The sequence below is a fragment of the Thalassophryne amazonica genome, chromosome 8 (genome assembly GCF_902500255.1).
Source record: "Thalassophryne amazonica chromosome 8, fThaAma1.1, whole genome shotgun sequence".
NCBI classification, from domain to species: Eukaryota; Metazoa; Chordata; class Actinopteri; order Batrachoidiformes; family Batrachoididae; genus Thalassophryne; species Thalassophryne amazonica.
This window is the reverse complement of record NC_047110.1, coordinates 56,710,785-56,730,208: the sequence shown is the minus strand read 5'-3', so window position 1 is coordinate 56,730,208 and position 19,424 is coordinate 56,710,785. Positions and strand designations below refer to the sequence as shown.

The 19,424-nt window shown below is 40.4% G+C and overlaps 2 protein-coding genes across 3 annotated transcripts in view; both read right to left on the bottom strand.

Moving 5' to 3' along the window:
* Window positions 1-4,541, bottom strand: part of sigirr (single immunoglobulin and toll-interleukin 1 receptor (TIR) domain) — a 38,894-nt gene extending 34,353 nt beyond the window's left edge. The window contains exon 1 of the mRNA XM_034176321.1: window positions 4,288-4,541. Within this exon, the coding sequence (XP_034032212.1) occupies window positions 4,288-4,357 (70 nt within the window). The 5' untranslated portion in view covers window positions 4,358-4,541. The remainder of the gene's footprint in view (window positions 1-4,287) is intronic.
* Window positions 4,542-5,183: 642 nt separating this feature from the next.
* The window catches only part of LOC117515656 (anoctamin-9-like), a 79,989-nt gene continuing 65,748 nt past the window's right edge, over window positions 5,184-19,424 (bottom strand). For both annotated transcript variants that reach the window (XM_034176318.1, XM_034176319.1), the window contains exons 22-24: window positions 13,145-13,238; window positions 12,841-12,953; window positions 5,184-5,960 (exon numbers count right to left, since the gene is read on the bottom strand). In XM_034176318.1, the coding sequence (XP_034032209.1) occupies window positions 5,945-5,960; window positions 12,841-12,953; window positions 13,145-13,238 (223 nt within the window). In that variant the 3' untranslated portion in view covers window positions 5,184-5,944. The remainder of the gene's footprint in view (window positions 5,961-12,840; window positions 12,954-13,144; window positions 13,239-19,424) is intronic.

The window sequence follows — 19,424 nt, the reverse complement described above, 5'->3', positions numbered from 1 at the left end:
CAACGCTTCACAGACACGGTAACTCAAATAAAATAATAAACAAAAAACTGACTGCGACACTTGCATGTTCAACCTCCAGCTGAAATGCATTGGCTGAAACGCAGAAAAACAAAACAAAAAAAACACAGAGACCCAGTTTACCAACCTTATGCTGCGTTTACACATAACGACGACAAGTCACGAATGACAGATTTTTCTCACCTGAACATGTGAAAAAGTTGTTTCTTCAGATGAATGCTAATAAGTTGATGGGTCAGGACGAAATACATCCTCGAGTTCTTAAAGAGTCGGTTGAGGCCATCTATTTACCCTTACTTTGCATTCTTAGACAATCTTTTGACCAATGTAGACTTCCTGACACTTGGAAGAGGGCCAATGTGACCCCAATTTTCAAGAAAGGTGGAAAGACCATAACAGGTAATTACAGGCCTGTGAGTCTGACATCACAGGTTTGCAAATTATGTGAAAAAAATCATTCGAGATAAGCTTGTAATCTTTATAGAAAGAGTGCTCTCGAACGATCAGCATGGTTTTCGAAGGGGCAGATCCTGTCTCACTAATTTACTTGTTACTCTTGAAGAATGGACGCAAATGTATGACGAGGGCTTACCCTTTGACGCCCTGTATCTCGATTTTCGAAAAGCATTTGACTCTGCCGAGTGCCAGACTCATTTATAAACTGCGAAAGTACGGTATAGAAGGAAGACTTTGTAATTGGATAGAAAATTTCTTAAGTGATAGGGAACAGAGAGTTTGTATGAATGGTGTGAAGTCCTCTTGGTTGAAGGTCACCAGTGGTGTCCCCCAGGGATCGGTCATAGGGCCGATATTGTTTTTGCTTTTTATTAATGATATGCCATGTGCAATAAAGTCAAATTGTAAAATTTCACCGATGACACAAAGGTGTATCACCCCATCCTTTCTTTAGCTGATGGGGAAGACCTCCAGTCAGACATAGATAGTCTCATGGCTTGGTCTGAAGAATGGTTACTTGGGTTTAATGAAGGAAAATGTAAAGTTCTCCATATTGGTAGAAAAAAATCCATGTTACGATTATTTTATGAATGAAAAACAATTAGAAGCAGTTTCAGAAGAAAGAGACCTAGGAGTGTTGATTTCTAAGGACTTATCCTTTTCCCGCCACATTGCTCTTTCGGCAGCTAAGGCCAATAGAATTCTTGGGATGATAAAAAGGGCCTTTTTGTTTATTGACAAAGACTCCTTTCTTCTTTTATACGTTTGTTCATCCTCACCTTGAATATTGTGTGTAGGCATGGTCACCATATTTGCAGAAAGACAAAAATATTTTAGAGAAAGTACAGAGAAGGGCCACTAAGTTGGTTCCAGAATTTAAAGATTTGTCTTATGAGGATAGGCTCTTGCAACTTGGTCTCACAAGTCTTGAAGACAGATGAACTCGAGGTGATCTGATTGAAATATACAAAATTTTGCATGGCTTTGAGAATGTTGACCCCACTGTATTTTTTGAATTGAGAAGGTATACTGGCCTTAGAGGTCATGAATTGTGCTTGGAAGTTAATAGATCTAGATTAAATGTGAGGAAAGAATTCTTTAGTAACCAAGCAGTAAAGATCTGGAATAGTTTGCCACCTGAAGTGGTCTTATCCTCAAGTACAGATATTTTTAAAGCAAATTATGATCTGTATTATAGTATAATGAATGCCACCAGATTTTAATTGTTAATGCTGTTTTTATTGAAAGTTATGATGTGTCATTATATGCAATCATGTATACAAATATTTTACACAATAAAATGAATTATGAATTATAATTGATTTGGGGCAGAGGCATCAGGTGTCCTCAGGAACTGCTGCAACCTGTTACCACGCGTTACGATTAACGGCACGTGTTGCTGGAGAATTATCTGGAACCATGACGCACGGTCAAGAGTAGTGTTCCGTGTTGTTGCGCGCTATTGCGCGTAACAGCGCATTGTTAAGTTTTGTCACGTTGTGAACGAGGGGAATTGTCTCCACACACACATATCCAACTCCAATTCAGATCGCTCCAATTTTTCAGAAGAACTTTGTGACTGCATGCGTAGTTGGGCTCTGTGCCATGGAGTGGCGCAGAGAGGAGGAGGAGGAGGACAGAGCTAGATGTGTGGCTTCATGCGGCTCTCGTCTCACCCATTTTCCCAAACATCAGGCACATGCAGCAGGTGGAACACCTGCAGGAGCGCGTTGAAAAGCACTGACATTAGACTTTTAGCCGACTTGGTGTCAGCAATCAAACTGAATGCGGTGCAGCAGGGTTTAATTGTGTGCACGCTTCTTCCTCCGCCGGACTGGAGGAGGTGCAGAGATGTCTGGCTGCACGTGAGGCTCCTATCGCTCCTCTGGTTCCTCTGGCTCAGACTCGTTCTCCCGCTCATCGGTTACAACAGCAGGTGGAACACCTGCAGGAGCATCCTGAGGAGCTTCAGCAGGAACTGCGGAAAGACATTTGGAGCCGAGTTTAATTGTGCGCACGTGACAGAAAACTGATATGTCGTGGCGCGCAGTGAAATGTGACGCCGCGTTACAAGTCGTGTCAAAACTTGACAGTTTCCGTGTCTCTTCCTAATAAACCATCACAGGAACCACTACGAACGTTGTCACGTTCTATTAACGATCACTACTCATCAAGACGGATCAATACGCTCAGTTGCGACCTCCACGACGTGAGACGAAATAAGGGTGGTGTGTGACATTCATGGAAGATTTTCTGACAGGCAAAAACATGCTCCACGAATATCAAGAATATCACGCACCAACACGCACTATTAAGAAACCTATTCAGATGCGTTAAGTCACATTAAGAATGTCAGGAATGTGTCACGAATGACAGAAAAATGACATTCGTAACGCGTCTTGGTTATGTGTAAACGCACCTTTAGGGAGAGCCCTGGACTGTTGATGTTGTTAAAAACGCAAAGTACTTTTTATCCGATTACTCTATTAACCGCCAGAATAATCAATAAAATACTTGATTACTAAAATAATTGATAGCTGCAGCCCTACCACAGATAGATATTAGGCCATGGAAGACTCCATTAAATTTTGAAGGTGATCCAGATCAGGATTCGGATTCTGGATCAAGATTTCACTTTATATAGGCTTTGAAGGACTACGTCAAAACTACTTCACGGATTTTCACCAAATTTGCACCACAGATAGCTATTAGGGCACAGAAGACGCCACTGAATTTTGGAGGGGATCTGGACCCGGAATGGCGGACTTCAGAAATCTCTATTTCACTTGTTTTTGTGTGTGTGTGTGTGTGTGTGTGCCAACCAATTTTTGACCCCAAGCCTGCTTGATCTAGAATACTTTCTTGATTCTCATGCAAACCTCTGCATTACTTACAAACTCCAGAATTAACGATGCAAGGAGAAAAGATTATATGAGACATTATTCTTCAAAGCAGCAGAGACTTTAAGTAAAAGAAAAATGTGTCTCACTCCGATCACAATTGACCAGATTGTCCGTGGGGATCCACGGGCTCTATATTGAGTAGTGTTTTTAAAAACAGGTGAGAGCTCAACAATAATCACAAAATGTGTCCAGTGTTCTTGGGGCACACCACATGCGAGTTCTTAATCATTTATTCAGCATTCACTCACCTTACAGTAGGTGGCAGGCACTATGAAGAAATTACAGTGGAGAAACAAAGTTGCTCTTCCGATAGATCTGGTGCATCAAAGCTCACCAGATATAACAGAGTTTGTCCTCATTATATGTTCTTTTAATTTTGTGAATTGCAAGTGGAACAACATTTATTGTTTTTGAGTTATTGTCTGCACAAGCTGGCTAGGGTGAACTGACCCACTCTCATACTTTTTTACCAAAAAAGCCCCAATGCAAATGTGGCTTAAGACTGATTTCTTTAAACAAATAGAATTAGGTTTTAAGGATTTCTACATCAGAGAGGTTTAAAGTGTTTTAAAGCTGCTTTAGAAGATATTGAAAACACTAACATTATCAATATGTAAGATATATGCCAGATAACATATTGCGAAGAACATATATACCTTAAAAATAAATAAATACTTTGTCCAACACAGGACAGTCACGTCCAAAGTCCGGTTCCCGTTCTCGTGTTGCCAGGCAACAACATGTGACTGAAAGTGTCCACAACGGCCAACTGTGTCAGGACTCCAATAATTATGTAATCATACATTTAAAAAGAGGAAATTCCACAGCTATTGATTATTTAAGGATACCTGCTGCAAAATACATATAGTTAAACACTGTATTATAATAAAGTAAATTAAGTGCAGTTTACCGTCAGCTTGGAAGCACTTGTCCCACAGTCCGGAGCACGTCAACATTAAAGCAGCCAAAATCACAGCCATATGGCTCGTTTTTACTCCTCAGGTGGCAAAGGAACGGGCCGAAGTTTAACGTCTTCTTTTTTGTTGTCGAATTACATCCCCGCGAATCATGGAACGCGCTAATTTATTCCTTTTTAATATTCAGCCCTATGAACTACGCTACAGAAAAGGTCGTTGAACGCACCTGGAAAGACCTGAAACGCTGGTTTTTATTGGTTCTGCGGGATCACGTGACCTGTACCTGTGTCATTACAGGAAGCGAGATGGAGCCGGAAAAACCATCTTTCAACTTGTTGATCACCGCAGTTGTTAATATTAATGTTTGATCTTCAAGACGCTTCGTCACTCGTCCAAGTGATAACGTTCCTTCAAGATGAAGGAATGTTGAATTTTCCAGAATTAAGAAGGGGGTAAAAAAAAACAAAAAAACCATTTATTTTTGAATTTGAGGTCTGTGCTATTACATTAAATTTAACTTTTTTACCATTTCTATTTTTTTTTTCCTAGTATGAAAACTTACTTCAGAATACAACGTAGCCCAAACAGGAAATCGCACATGTGAACTCAAAATGAAAGGCAACAGATGGCATATGACAATATGGTTAGTGTTTCAACATTAATGGTTAGTCTGGTACCTACAAATAGTCTTGAATTATGTTTGAATTGTAAATGTATTGGATTTTTGTCATGTTTTCCCTTAAAACATTGAACTGCCTCACATTCATCCAAAATAATAAAAGGCTGCACCTTAGCAGCAATCCGGGTTTCAGTGACTTGTACATGGACTTCTGACTTGTCATTAATACATGGACCACTGTTCCACCCAAGCCACAATCAGCCCACATATTTAACTTTTTTATTCAACAGTACAATTCAAAAGACATTTCTTGAGGGCAAATATTTCCTCTTTTATGCAATATTATAAAATATTCTAATGTAAAACATTTCTGTGTGATTTACTAAAGACAAAGTGCGAATAATACCAATTATCACAGAGCTTTTTAACAGTATAAGGCAACACACAAGGTACTGTATGCAAAATAGCACAAAACAGCAAAAGGTCATTAGAGGGCATAGGTCTGCCAAGGCTCAAAATGTCACAATGCTTAACAATTCTTTAAAACTGTCCAGGTTCAGCCCTTTTATTTACAACCAAATGATTTGGTTTGTTTTTCAGGCCGGTCGGAATCCAAACAACAAATAAACCAAAACAGAAAACAACCTCCTTGGCAGAAGTAATGATCTTTAGTCTTTCAAGCACATACATACGCCTCATAAATATTGATTAAACAAAGATATTAGTGCATTCTTAAAAAAAGAATAAGAACAATAATGTCACAAACGATATTAGGTCATTGTAAACATCTGTAACATAAGTTACTGTACACCTCTTTTGTCCAACATTTGTCTTCAGCCTTTAGGGACCAGATGGCCAGCGCTTACATCTGACTGCAAACAATAAAAGCCAGTGAGCGCCACGCACATTATCACCTCACATTGACAATGACTGGCTGGAATGTCGAATCCATGCGGCACACTTGACACTTAAGTGCAGATTACTGCAAGGCCCGTGTTGTCAAGGAAAATGAAAATCATGTCTGAATGTTGTCATGCTTCAAAAGATCTGGAAACATAAATGAGAAGTGGTTAGTTACAACATCCTATGCCGATGTCCTCACACCTATATGGTACCATATTGGTCCAAATACAAGAGTTTTTTTTTCTTTTTTTTTTCTTGGAAATACATCTGAAACTATGGGGTTGCCATAATCGTGGGCAAGACTTTTACATGTCATATGCATCTCCACCATTAGGTGGCACCAAGTGTCCCTGAAACGAGAGGAGTCCTTTCATTGTTTTACAACAAAAACATTGTCAGGCAGGGATGGTGGCCAAGTGGTTAATGCGCTTGGTTTCAGTTCAGAAGGTTCCAGGTTCAAATCCCACCCCTGCCACATTTCTCCATATAATCAATCAATCAATTTTTTTTATATAGCACCAAATCACAACAAACAGTTGCCCCAAGGCACTTTATGTTGTAAGGCAAGGCCATACAATAATTATGTAAAACCCCAACGGTCAAAACGACCCCCTGTGAGCAAGCACTTGGCTACAGTGGGAAGGAAAAACTCCCTTTTAACAGGAAGAAACCTCCAGCAGAACCAGGCTCAGGGAGGGGCAGTCTTCTCCCATAATGTGGAGTTGTGTCAGGAAGGGCATCCGGCGAAAAACTTGTGCCAATTCAACATGCAGATCCACCTTGGCTTTGCTGTGGCGACCCCGAGTGCAAACAAGGGAGCAGCCGAAGGGACAACAAAAACATTGTCAGGTACCATTTACAATTACAATGTTTTCTGAATTTTAATACAATCATTTTTCTACACAAAATCTTTAATAGATTACCCCAAGAATCAGCATACAGTGCATTCAGAAAACATTCACAGCACTGCATTTTCCACATTTTTCATGTTACAGCCTTATTCCAAAATGGATGAAATTCAATTTTTTTCCCTCAAAATTCTACACAGTAAAATAACCAGTGTAAAATTAACATTACTGGTTATTTTACTGTGTACACACAATACTCCATAATGCCAACGTGAAAAAAGTTTTTTTTTTTATACATTTTTGCAATTAAAAAAAAAGAAAGAAATCACATGTTCATAAGCATTCACAGCCTTTGCTATGATGCTCAAAATTGACCTCAGGTGCACCCTGTTTCCACTGATCATCCTTGAGCTGTTTCTACAGCTTAACTGGAGTCAACCTGGGGCAAATTCAGTTGATTGGATGTTAATTAGAAAGACACACGTCTACCTACATACACTGAGGCAAAAAAGTACAGTGGCTTGCAAAAGTATTCAGCCCTTTGGTATTTCATGCATTATAATTTGTTTATGGCATTTCAAATACAAAAAGTAAATCAGGCTTCTCAGTATAACATTTTCCTAAAATGATTTTCCTTAGAATCAAACTGAAAGTAAATCTCTACAACTTGATATAAATTAATTAAAAATATAAAAGCCAAAATGATGGGTTGCATAAGTAACCAGCTCCTTTGGTATAATACCTGTAAATAATCCGTTTAATTGCCAGTTTTCTTAAGACAAGTCAGGGGATGGATACATGAACATTTCCAAGTCACTGAATATTTCTTGAACTTTAATTACATCAGTTATGAAGAAATACAAACAGTATGGCACTCGATGGTAAATCTGTGTGGAGTAGACAGTTCTCAAAAACTGAGTGACTGTGCAAGAAGGAGAAGAGTGAGGAAAGACACCCAGACAACCCAGAAGAAGTTACAGGCTTCTGTGGCTGTGATTGGAGAAATTGTGCATAGTGTATGTTTTGCATTTTGTATCCCCAGTTATATAGCTTCATGATGAAGTGGTACAGAGGAGGGTTTTATTAAAAAGAAGATCTGAAAGTTCAGCTACAATTTGCCAGAAGGTACAGTAGTGTTCAGAATAATAGTAGTGCTATGTGACTAAAAAGATTAATCTAGGTTTTGAGTATATTTCTTATTGTTACATGGGAAACAAGGTACCAGTAGATTCAGTAGATTGTCACAAATCCAACAAGACCAAGCAGTCAGCATTTAAGGCTATGAAATTGGACTCTTAGTAAAAAAAAAAAAAAGTAGAAAATGGGGTGTTCACAATAATAGTAGTAGCATCTGCTGTTGACGCTACAAACTTAAAACTATTATGTTCAAACTGCTTTTTTTTTTTAGCAATCCTGTGAATCACTTACTCGTATTTAGTTGTATAACCACAGTTTTTCATGATTTCTTCATATCTGCGAGGCATGGAGTCAACCAACTTGTGGCAACTTTCAGCTGTTATTCCACTCCAAGATTCTTTAACAACATTCCACAATTCATTGACATGTCTTGGTTTTGCTTCAGAAACAGCTTTTTTGATGTCACCCCACAAGTTCTCAATTGGATTTAGGTCCGGGGATTGGGCAGGCCACTCCAAAACATTAATTTTGTTGGTTTGGAACCAAGATTTTACTCGTTTACTAGTGTGCTTGGGGTCACTGTCTTGTTAAAACACCCATTTTAAGGGCATGTCCTCTTCAGCATAAGGCAACATGACCTCTTCAAGTATTCTGACATATCCAAACTGATCCATGATACCCGGTATGCAATATATAGGCCCAACACCATAGTAGGAGAAACATGCCCATATCATGATGCTTGCACCACCATGCTTCACTGTCTTCACTGAGAACTGTGGCTTGAATTCAGAGTTTGGGGGTCATCTCACAAACTATTTGCAGGTCTTGGACCCAAAAAGAACAATTTTACTCTCATCAGTCCACAAAATATTCCTCCATTTCTCTTTAGACCAGTTGATGTGTTCTTTGGCAAATTGTAACCTCTTCTGCACGTCTTTTATTCAACAGAGGGACTCTGCGGGGGATTCTTGCAAATAAATTAGCTTCACACAGGTGTCTAACTGTCACAGCACTTACAGGTAGCTCCAGACTGTCTTTGATCATCCTGGAGCTGATCAATGGGTGAGTCTTTGCCATTCTGGTTATTCTTCTATCCATTTTGCCCTTACCAAAAAGTAGTACATGCAAGTATGTTTCAAGTATGCTTCCAGTTTACTTTTTATAAAAGTAAAGGATGATGGTTGTTTTCCATTTTCTTCCACACGTCTCTGTTTTTTTTTTTGTTTTTTGTCCATTTTAAAGCATTGGAGATCATTGTAGATGAACAGCCTATAATTTTTTGCACCTGTGTATAAGTTTTCCCCTCTCCAATCAACTTTTTAATCAAACTACGCTGTTCTGAACAATGTCTTGAACATCCCATTTTCCTCAGGCTTTCAAAGAGAAAAGCATGTTCAACAGGTGCTGGCTTCATCCTTAGATAGGGGACAACTGATTCACACCTGTGTTCCACAAAATTGATGAACTCACTGACTGAATGCCACACTACTGTTATTGTGAACACCCCCTTTTCTACTTTTTTTTTTACTAATAGCCCAATTTCATAGCCTTAAGAGTGTGCATATCATGAATGCTTGGTCTTGTTGGATTTGTGAGAATCTACTGGTACCTTGTTTTCCATGTAACAATAAGAAATATACCCAAAACTTGGATTAATCCTTTTCATCACATAGCACTACTATTATTCTGAACACTACTGTATATCTGAGATGCAAGCCTAGATTTAATGCTTTGGTGAAAGAAAACCTGCCTTCTCAGGGTGCCGGATTTCTTTGTACCCCGAGGGTGAACAAAAAGTCTGCAGGTCACAGAACTTACTCTTATCATGCCCCTGTTCTGCGGAATGATCTCCCTGCATCAATAAACCAGTCAGATTCTGTAGAGACTTTCAAGTCCAGACTTTATCTAAAGTCTGGGTCTTTTAGTGAAGCTTAGGGCTAGTGGCCGGCGATCACCTTAGAATTTCTTCTGTTTTTCTTGTTGCTTAATGCTGACAAATTATACTATATTTGTTGTCTTTTTGATGCCCGATTCTGTTCTTTCTCTCTGTTTGGGGTGCGGCTCCATCCCGAGATGGGTGTGGTGTCTATTTCTGCAGCCCTCCCATCCTGTGCACCGGCAAAATTTCATGTATATTTGCTTTGTAAATTGTTTTGTCAATTGTGTCGGTAGCATGGCCTACTCTGGATCATGCAGCTGGTCACTAGTGAAGTCCAAACAGGCCTGGACATGTCCTGGCTTGAGCAGGGGGACCTTGCGTGCCCTTCAGGATTTTAAACATGACTGCGTAGTGTGTTACTAATGTCATCTTTGCGGCTGTGGTCCCAGCTCTGTTCAGGTCACTGACCAGGTCCTCCCATTTCGTTCTGGGCTTTCTCAGGATCATCCTCACCCCACAAGGCAAGATCTTGCATTGAGCCCCAGACTGAAGAAGACTGACTGTCATCTTCTGTTTCTTCCATTTTCTAATAATTACACCAGCAGCTGTTGCCATCTCACCAAGCTGCTTGCCTGTTGTCCTGTAGTCCATCCCAGTCTTGTGCAGGTCTACAATTTTGTCCCTGGTGTCCTTAGACAGTCTTTGGTCTTGGCCATGGTGGATAGGTTGGAATGTGATTGATCCGAGTGTGTGAACAGGTGTCTTTTATACAGGTAACAAGTTCAAATAGGTGCAATTAATACAGGTAAAGAGTGCAGTATAGGAGGGCTTCTTAAAGAAAAACTAACAGGTCTGTTAGAGCCAGAATTCTTGCTGGTTGGTAGGTGATCAAGTACTTATTTCATGCACTAAAACGCAAATTAATTATTTAAAAAGCATGCAATGTGATTTTTTGATTTATTTATTTAGATTCTGTCTCTCGCAGTGGACGTGTACCTAAAATAAAAATTCCAGACCTCTCCATTCTTTGTAGGTGGGGAAAGTGAATCAACAGTGGATCAAATACTTATTGGCTTCACTGTATAAGGTCCCACAGTTGACAGTGCATGTCAGAGCACAAATCAAGCATGAAGTAAAAAGGAATTGTCTGTAGACCTCTGAGACAGAAATGTCTGGAGGCACAAATCTAGGTAATGGTAAATAAATATTTCTGCTGTCTGAAGGTCCCAATGAGCACTTTGGCCTCTATCATCCATAAATGGAAGAAGTTTGGATTCACCAGGACTCTTCCAAGAGCTGGCCGCCCATCTAAACTGAGCAATCGGGAGAAAAGGGCTTTAATCAGGGAGGTGACCAAGAACCAAATGGCCACTCTGTCAAAGCTCCAGCATTCCTCTGTGGAGAGAGGAGAAGGACAACCATCTCTGCAGCAATCCACCAATCAAGTCTGTATGGTAGAGTGGCCAGACAGAAGCCACTCCTTAATAAAAGGTACATGGCAGTCCACCTGGAGTTTGCCAAAAGGCACCTGAAGGACTCTCAGACCATGAGAAACAAAATTCTCTGGTCTGATGAGACAAAGATTGAACACTTTGGCATGAATGCCAGGTATCATGTTTGGAGGAAACCAGGCACCATCCTGACAGTGAAGCATGGTGGTGGCAGCATCATGCTGTGGGGATGTTTTTCAGCAGCAGGAACTGGGAGACTAGTCACGATTGAGGGGAAGATGAATGCAGCAATGTACAGAGACATCCTGGATGAAAACCTGCTCCAGCGCGCTCTTGACCTTAGACTGGGGTGACGGTTCATCTTTCAGCAGGACAATGACCCCTAAGCAGACAGCCACAGTATCAAATGAGTGGCTTCAGGACCTTACATTTCCACAATGGACCCACATTACCTTTGCTGCTCAAACTGCATCAGGAGAGCTTTTTTTTCATCTTATTAGAGAGCAGCAGAATTGCATCACATTGTGCACCTTTACTTCTACCTTTCTCCTAATCATGCCGGGAAAGAATGGAGCTCCATTTTTTTTTCACATTTTGCAGCCAGACGCATTTCACCAGACAGCAACAGGAATGATTGGTTCATGCACATTATGGAACATTTCATTCCGTTTGTTTCTGGCAATTGAAACAGGTAAAGTTGTTTTTGAACTGTTTTAAACTCTCCACAATTTCTTTCCTCATTTCTTGATGGGACTTGCTGAGGTCCTTTTGGGAACTGTGTAACAAGTCCGCAGAGTATGTTACTTATCTTATGTAATTATCAAACAGAGGACCCTCTGGTCATAAGTCCACCTCTCTAACCTCTAGGCCACCACCTCACATTACAAGATTCAGTTGTCGTACAGCCTTCATTTTACTGTCAAATCAGGGGTGGACAACAGTGTGCCACGAAGAGCCATGAGGATGCAGGTTTTCCTTGCCACCACTCACCTCAGCAGGTGGCTTTACTGATGAGCTTCTCAAATCAACTTAAAGTCCTGATCATTGGTGAAATCACTTTCTGAGGTGATCAGTAGCAGGAAAAACCTGCACATACGTATAGCCAATCATGGCACACTGCTACCCACCACACCACTGTTATATAGTTTGCAAAATACACATTTCTGCTGTCTGTAATGATCTCTGTTAGAAACTGAAGAATACCAAGGTAATGGTCCAAAAAGAGCAAAATCCAGTCCCTACTTGGGTCTCTAATCACGGGGGCTAGAGAGCAGGTCTTGGCCTTAAATTACTCAAACACACCAAGTTAGCAATGCACCAAGTTCCAGCACATCTCGGCCATTAAAGAGAATAACTGATGGCAATTTGACTGGTTGATTCTATGTTCAGCCCAAACACAGCCCTTGAATAACAGAGCATTAATCCAGTATTGTTGCATCCAGCACCTTGGACTGCAACGATATTTCCCATTGCTTAAATAGCGTGTGTGAGCTTACACGCCCCAACTCCAGTTGTGCCTAGTGTTATAGAACGGTTGCCATAGATGATTAAGACCAGGCATAAAATGTTATAATAAATTCACTATTTCACAGTATTTATGACAAATGTCAAGGCACACCTGGAATTAACATTGCTTGAACAAAGCTGTCTTTTTTTTTTTTTGGATACCAGTTGCCTTTCCAGTTTAACCACATACTCTGTTGACTCACCTGAGTTCCTCTTTTAGTCTGTTCAGTTTGTCAAAGAGTCTGTCATTCTTGACTTGCATGGGAGCACTGGGTACAAACCAGGCTGCAATGAATTTGCATATGACAACAACATGCTGCAAACAGACAATAATAGAGTGTAATCTCTTCATCAATCTATAAACCCAGTGTGTTATCAAAGATAGCAATCTTTTTTTATAGCATCCTATAGCCCACAGTGAGCCAGGAACATTGCACCATTTTATGGGGGGCCATTTGGTGCTATAAAAATGAAGAAATACAGTGTCAATATTGTATTGCAGCTTACCTCAAATAGGATGACAAATGCAAAGCGCACAGCTAAAATGAGCCAAAATTGTGGAGTAAGACTGTAGTCGTCATCGCTCCGATAGTCTTTATAGCTGAAAAACAGAACAGATCAGCTGATATCATCTCACTTATGTGTCAACATTCAAGTTTTAAACACACACAGGCTGATTACAGCTTCAAGCAAACATGAAGGCTCCCATATTTAAAGGACATGTTGCACATTTTTAATGTCCCAGTTAGCAACACAACATTAAAGTATTCATGATTGTAAGTCTCTCTGCGCACTTGCGCTCATAATTAGTGGTCTGATGTTTTTTTATTGCTCTCCCTGAGTGAGCTAACGGGTCCATTTCCAGAAAACATCTCACTCGGCAATTCTCGGCGTGTGATGTACATATTAGAATGAACAGAAACATCTGATGACTGGCAGACAGAGCAAAACAAATGCAGTTATATCCGATAACAAAGCTTTTGAGCTTTTATTTGAAAGCGATGGCTCGGATTTACAGAGGAGACGACACATTTCACCCTGAAACTCTTGACTTTTTCCAGAGTCTGTCAGATTTTGGAACCTAAAGTGTTGTGACACTGCTATTTGTAATGCTGGTTTACTGCTGCTGTGGACATTAACGCGGTTTTTAAAACTAAGTTTTTTTTACCTTCGTCTTTACCTTTTATCCCTTTTAAATTGTTTGAACAAGTCATGCACGCTTTTATTTCTTCTCGTTTAGACTACTGCAATGCACTTTATTCGGGGATTAGCCATAACGCATTTTCCCGACTGCTGTTAGTCCAGAATTCAGCGGCTCAACTTTTAACAGGGGCCAGAAAGCGTGAGCATATTACCCCAATTTTGGCTTCTCTGCACTTGCTCCCTGTACGTTTCAGAATTGATTTTAAGATACTTTTGTTTGTCTTTAAAGCTCTGAATGGACTGGCCCCACAATATATCAACTGCCTCCAGGTCTACACTCCAGCACGAGCTCTGAGGTCCGAGGGCCAGTCCCAGCTCATGGTGCCTAGGCCGAGACTTAAAACCTGAGGGGACAGAGCCTTCTCCGTGGTCGGTCCCAGACTCTGGAACATGTCCGATCTGCTCCCACTGTGGAGTGTTTTAAGTCCCGTCTTAAGGCCCATTTTTATTCCTTGGCTTTTAACACCGCATGAGTTGTACGGTCCTTGTGTCTTATTTTATTTTATTTTATTGAAATTTATTTTTTTATCATGGTTTTATCTATTTATGTATTATTTTATATTGTTATTATTGTTATTATTGCTAGTTTCCGTGTCTATGCTTTTGTTGTGCAGCACTTTGGAGACTCGGGTCTGTTTAAATGTGCTTTATAAATAAAGTGGATTGGATTGAACATGATGGACGTAGACTGTCTACAAAGAAAAAAAAACCCTGTTCTGCTATATGCACAATTCTCAAGGTTGAGTTTGATGACACACTACAGAATGACAATTCAAGTGCAAAATACACAAATATTATGCTCATTGAGCAAACATGTCAGTCAACTGCAATCCTAAAATTAAAAAAGTCTATATACAGTCTATGGTTGTGTCAGAAGTAGAAAGACATTCTAGATTTAAGGATGACAAAAAAAAAAAAATCTGACTGACAAATGTCAAAAGTAATGTAAAATTAAAGGTCTTAATAATAGTAAAACAGTTATAAGCTGCCTCTTATCTGCTGCTGGTTGGGTTTATTACACCTGGGGACATAATTCTACAGCTAGCCAGGCCCCTGTAGTCGGTGCGGCCAAGTAGCTTAGCCGCCGTTAGTTCCCCCCTGGCAGATCCCGAGCAGGCCGGGAAAGCAGGCTGACCTGGGTGACTGTGAGGAGGAAGCGTAGCCCTAACAGAAGCCCCGTGTACACCGCCAACCCGTTCACATCTCTAACCGTTTTTCCCCACTCGACGACACACCCGCCGAGGATCAAACTCTGGTTATTGGCGACTCTGTTTTGAGAAATGTGAAGTTAGCGACACCAGCAACCATAGTCAATTGTCTTCCGGGGGCCAGAGCAGGCGACACTGAAGGAAATTTGAAACTGCTGGCTAAGGCTAAGCGTAAATTTGGTAAGATTGTAATTCACGTCGGCAGTAATGACACCCGGTTACGCCAATCGGAGGTCACTAAAATTAACATTAAATCGGTGTGTAACTTTGCAAAAACAATGTCGGACTCTGTAGTTTTCTCTGGGCCCCTCCCCAATCGGAACGGGAGTGACATGTTTAGCCGCATGTTCTCCTTGAATTGCTGGCTGTCTGAGTGGTGTCCAAAAAATGAGGTGGGCTTCATAGATAATTGGCAAAGCTTCTGGGGAAAACCTGGTCTTGTAGGAGAGACGGCATCCATCCCACTTTGGATGGAGCAGCTCTCATTTCTAGAAATCTGGCCAATTTTCTTAAATCCCTCCAAACCGTGACTATCCAGGGTTGGGACCAGGAAGCAGAGTTGTAGTCTTACACACCTCTCTGCAGCTTCTCTCCCCCTGCCATCCCCTCATTACCCCATTCCGTAGAGACGGTGGCCTGCTCCCGACTACCAATAACCAGCAAAAATCTATTTAAGCATAAAAATTCAAAAAGAAAAAATATATAGCACCTTCAACTGCACCACAGACTAAACAGTTAAATGTGGTCTATTAAACATTAGGTCTCTCTCTTCTAAGTCCCTGTTGGTAAATGATATAATAATTGATCAACATATTGATTTATTCTGCCTAACAGAAACTTGGTTACAGCAGGATGAATATGTTAGTTTAAATGAGTCACACCCCCGAGTCACACTAACTGTCAGAATGCTCGTAGCACGGGCCGGGGCGGAGGATTAGCAGCAATCTTCCATTCCAGCTTATTAATTAATCAAAAACCCAGACAGAGCTTTAATTCATTTGAAAAGCTTGTCTCTTAGTCTTGTCCATCCAAATTGGAAGTCCCAAAAAACAGTTTTATTTGTTATTATCTATCGTCCACCTGGTCGTTACTGAGTTTCTCTGTGAATTTTCAGACCTTTTGTCTGACTTAGTGCTTAGCTCAGATAAGATAATTATAGTGGGCGATTTTAACATCCACACAGATGCTGAGAATGACAGCCTCAACACTGCATTTAATCTATTATTAGACTCTATTGGCTTTGCTCAAAAAGTAAATGAGTCCACCCACCACTTTAATCATATCTTAGATCTTGTTCTGACTTATGGTATGGAAATAGAAGACTTAACAGTATTCCCTGAAAACTCCCTTCTGTCTGATCATTTCTTAATAACATTTACATTTACTCTGATGGACTACCCAGCAGTGGGGAATAAGTTTCATTACGCTAGAAGTCTTTCAGAAAGCGCTGTAACTAGGTTTAAGGATATGATTCCTTCTTTATGTTCTCTAATGCCATATACCAACACAGTGCAGAGTAGCTACCTAAACTCTGTAAGGGAGATAGAGTATCTCGTCAATAGTTTTACATCCTCATTGAAGACAACTTTGGATGCTGTAGCTCCTCTGAAAAAAGAGAGCTTTAAATCAGAAGTGTCTGACTCCGTGGTATAACTCACAAACTCGTAGCTTAAAGCAGATAACCCGTAAGTTGGAGAGGAAATGGCATCTCACTAATTTAGAAGATGTTCACTTAGCCTGGAAAAAGAGTCTGTTGCTCTATAAAAAAGCCCTCCGTAAAGCTAGGACATCTTTCTACTCATCACTAATTGAAGAAAATAAGAACAACCCCAGGTTTCTTTTCAGCACTGTAGCCAGGCTAACAAAGAGTCAGAGCTCTATTGAGCTGAGTATTCCATTAACTTTAACTAGTAATGACTTCATGACTTTCTTTGCTAACAAAATTTTAATTATTAGAGAAAAAATTACTCATAACCATCCCAAAGACGTATCGTTATCTTTGGCTGCTTTCAGTGATGCCGGTATTTGGTTAGACGCTTTCTCTCCGATTGTTCTGTCTGAGTTATTTTCATTAGTTACTTCATCCAAACCATCAACATGTTTATTAGACCCCATTCCTACCAGGCTGCTCAAGGAAGCCCTACCATTATTTAATGCTTCGATCTTAAATATGATCAATCTATCTTTGTTAGTTGGCTATGTACCACAGGCTTTTAAGGTGGCAGTAATTAAACCATTACTTAAAAGCCATCACTTGACCCAGCTATCTTAGCTAATTATAGGCCAATCTCCAACCTTCCTTTTCTCTCAAAAATTCTTGAAAGGGTAGTTGTAAAACAGGTAACTGATCATCTGCAGAGGAATGGTCTATTTGAAGAGTTTCAGTCAGGTTTTAGAATTCATCATAGTAACAGAAACAGCATTAGTGAAGGTTACAAATGATCTTCTTATGGCCTCGGACAGTGGACTCATCTCTGTGCTTGTTCTGTTAGACCTCAGTGCTGCTTTTGATACTGTTGACCATAAAATTTTATTACAGAGATTAGAGCATGCCATAGGTATTAAAGGCACTGCGGTGGTTTGAATCATATTTGTCTAATAGATTACAATTTGTTCATGTAAATGGGGAATCTTCTTCACAGACTAAAGTTAATTATGGAGTTCCACAAGGTTCTGTGCTAGGACCAATTTATTCACTTTATACATGCTTCCCTTAGGGCAGTATTATTAGACGGTATTGCCTTAAATTTTCATTGTTACGCAGATGATACCCAGCTTATCTATCCATGAAGCCAGAGGACACACACCAATTAGCTAACTGCAGGATTGTCTTACAGACATAAAGACATGGATGACCTCTAACATGGTGTCTAACCAGATCCTTACTCTGGATGGCATTACCCTGACCTCTAGTAATACTGTGAGAAATCTTGGAGTCATTTTTGATCAGGATATGTCATTCAAACGCATATTAAACAAATATGTAGGACTGCTTTTTGCATTTACGCAATATCTCTAAAATCAGAACGGGTCTTGTCTCAGAGTGATGCTGAAAAACTAATTCATGCATTTATTTCCTCTAGGCTGGACTATGTGTAATTCATTATTATCAGGTTGTCCTAAAAGTTCCCTAAAAAGCCTTCAGTTAATTCAAATGCTGCAGCTAGAGTACGGACGGGGACTAGAAGGAGAGAGCATATCTCACCCATATTGGCCTCTCTTCATTGGCTTCCTGTTAATTCTAGAATAGAATTTAAAATTCTTCTTCTTATAAGGTTTTGAATAATCAGGTCCCATCTTATCTTACGACCTCGTAGTACCAATATCACCCCAATAGAGCGCTTCGCTCTCAGACTGCAGGCTTACTTGTAGTTCCTAGGGTTTGTAATAGTAGAATGGGAGGCAGAGCCTTCAGCTTTCAGGCTCCTCTCCTGTGGAACCAGCTGCCAATTCAGATCAGGGAGACAGACACCCGCTCTACTTTTAAGATTAGGCTTAAAACTTTCCTTTTTGCTAAAGCTTATAGTTAGGGCTGGATCAGGTGACCCTGATCCAGCCCTTAGTTATCTGCTATAGACGTAGACTGCTGGGGGGTTCCCATGATCACTGTTTCTTTCTCTTTTTGCCTCTGTATGCACCACTCTGCATTAATCATTAGTGATCGATCTCTGCTCCCCTCCACAGCATGTCTTTTTCCTGGTTCTCCTCCCTCAGCCCCAACCAGTCCCAGCAGAAGACTGCCCCTCCCTGAGCCTGGTTCTGCTGGAGGTTTCTTCCTGTTAAAAGGGAGTTTTTGCTCACAGGGGGTCGTTTTGACCGTTGGGGTTTTACATAATTATTGTATGGCCTTGCCTTACAATATAAAGCGCCTTGGGGCAACTGTTTGTTGTGATTTGGCGCTATATAAAAAAATTGATTGATGGATTGATATTGTTTTGTGTTTGTCCATCGGTCCAATAAAATAACCTGAAGCGTTTTGATGCAATTTTGACCAAAATGGTAGAATGATTTGAGGGTCAGTCATGGACTAAAGGTTGGTTAGAAGTCAATGTCACAGGCTGAGGTCAAACCTTTGGCCCAATTGTTATGTATATATATTCATTCATTTTGTATACCCGCTTTCTCCAATCAAGGCTCATCGGGGGGTTGATGGAGCATATCCCAGCAGTCACAGCACGCGTGGTGGGGTACACCCGGACAAGACGCCAGTCTCTTGCAGGGCTGCTTATATACTACATTATAGGGAATATTTAAAATGACTAGTTAGAGGAATGGGTTAAAGATAAACTTACAGCTACAATTAAACACTAATATGACTTTGTACATCCCTCTCTATTGGTCAAATGACATTTGAGCCAATTGAACTGTTTAAGTTA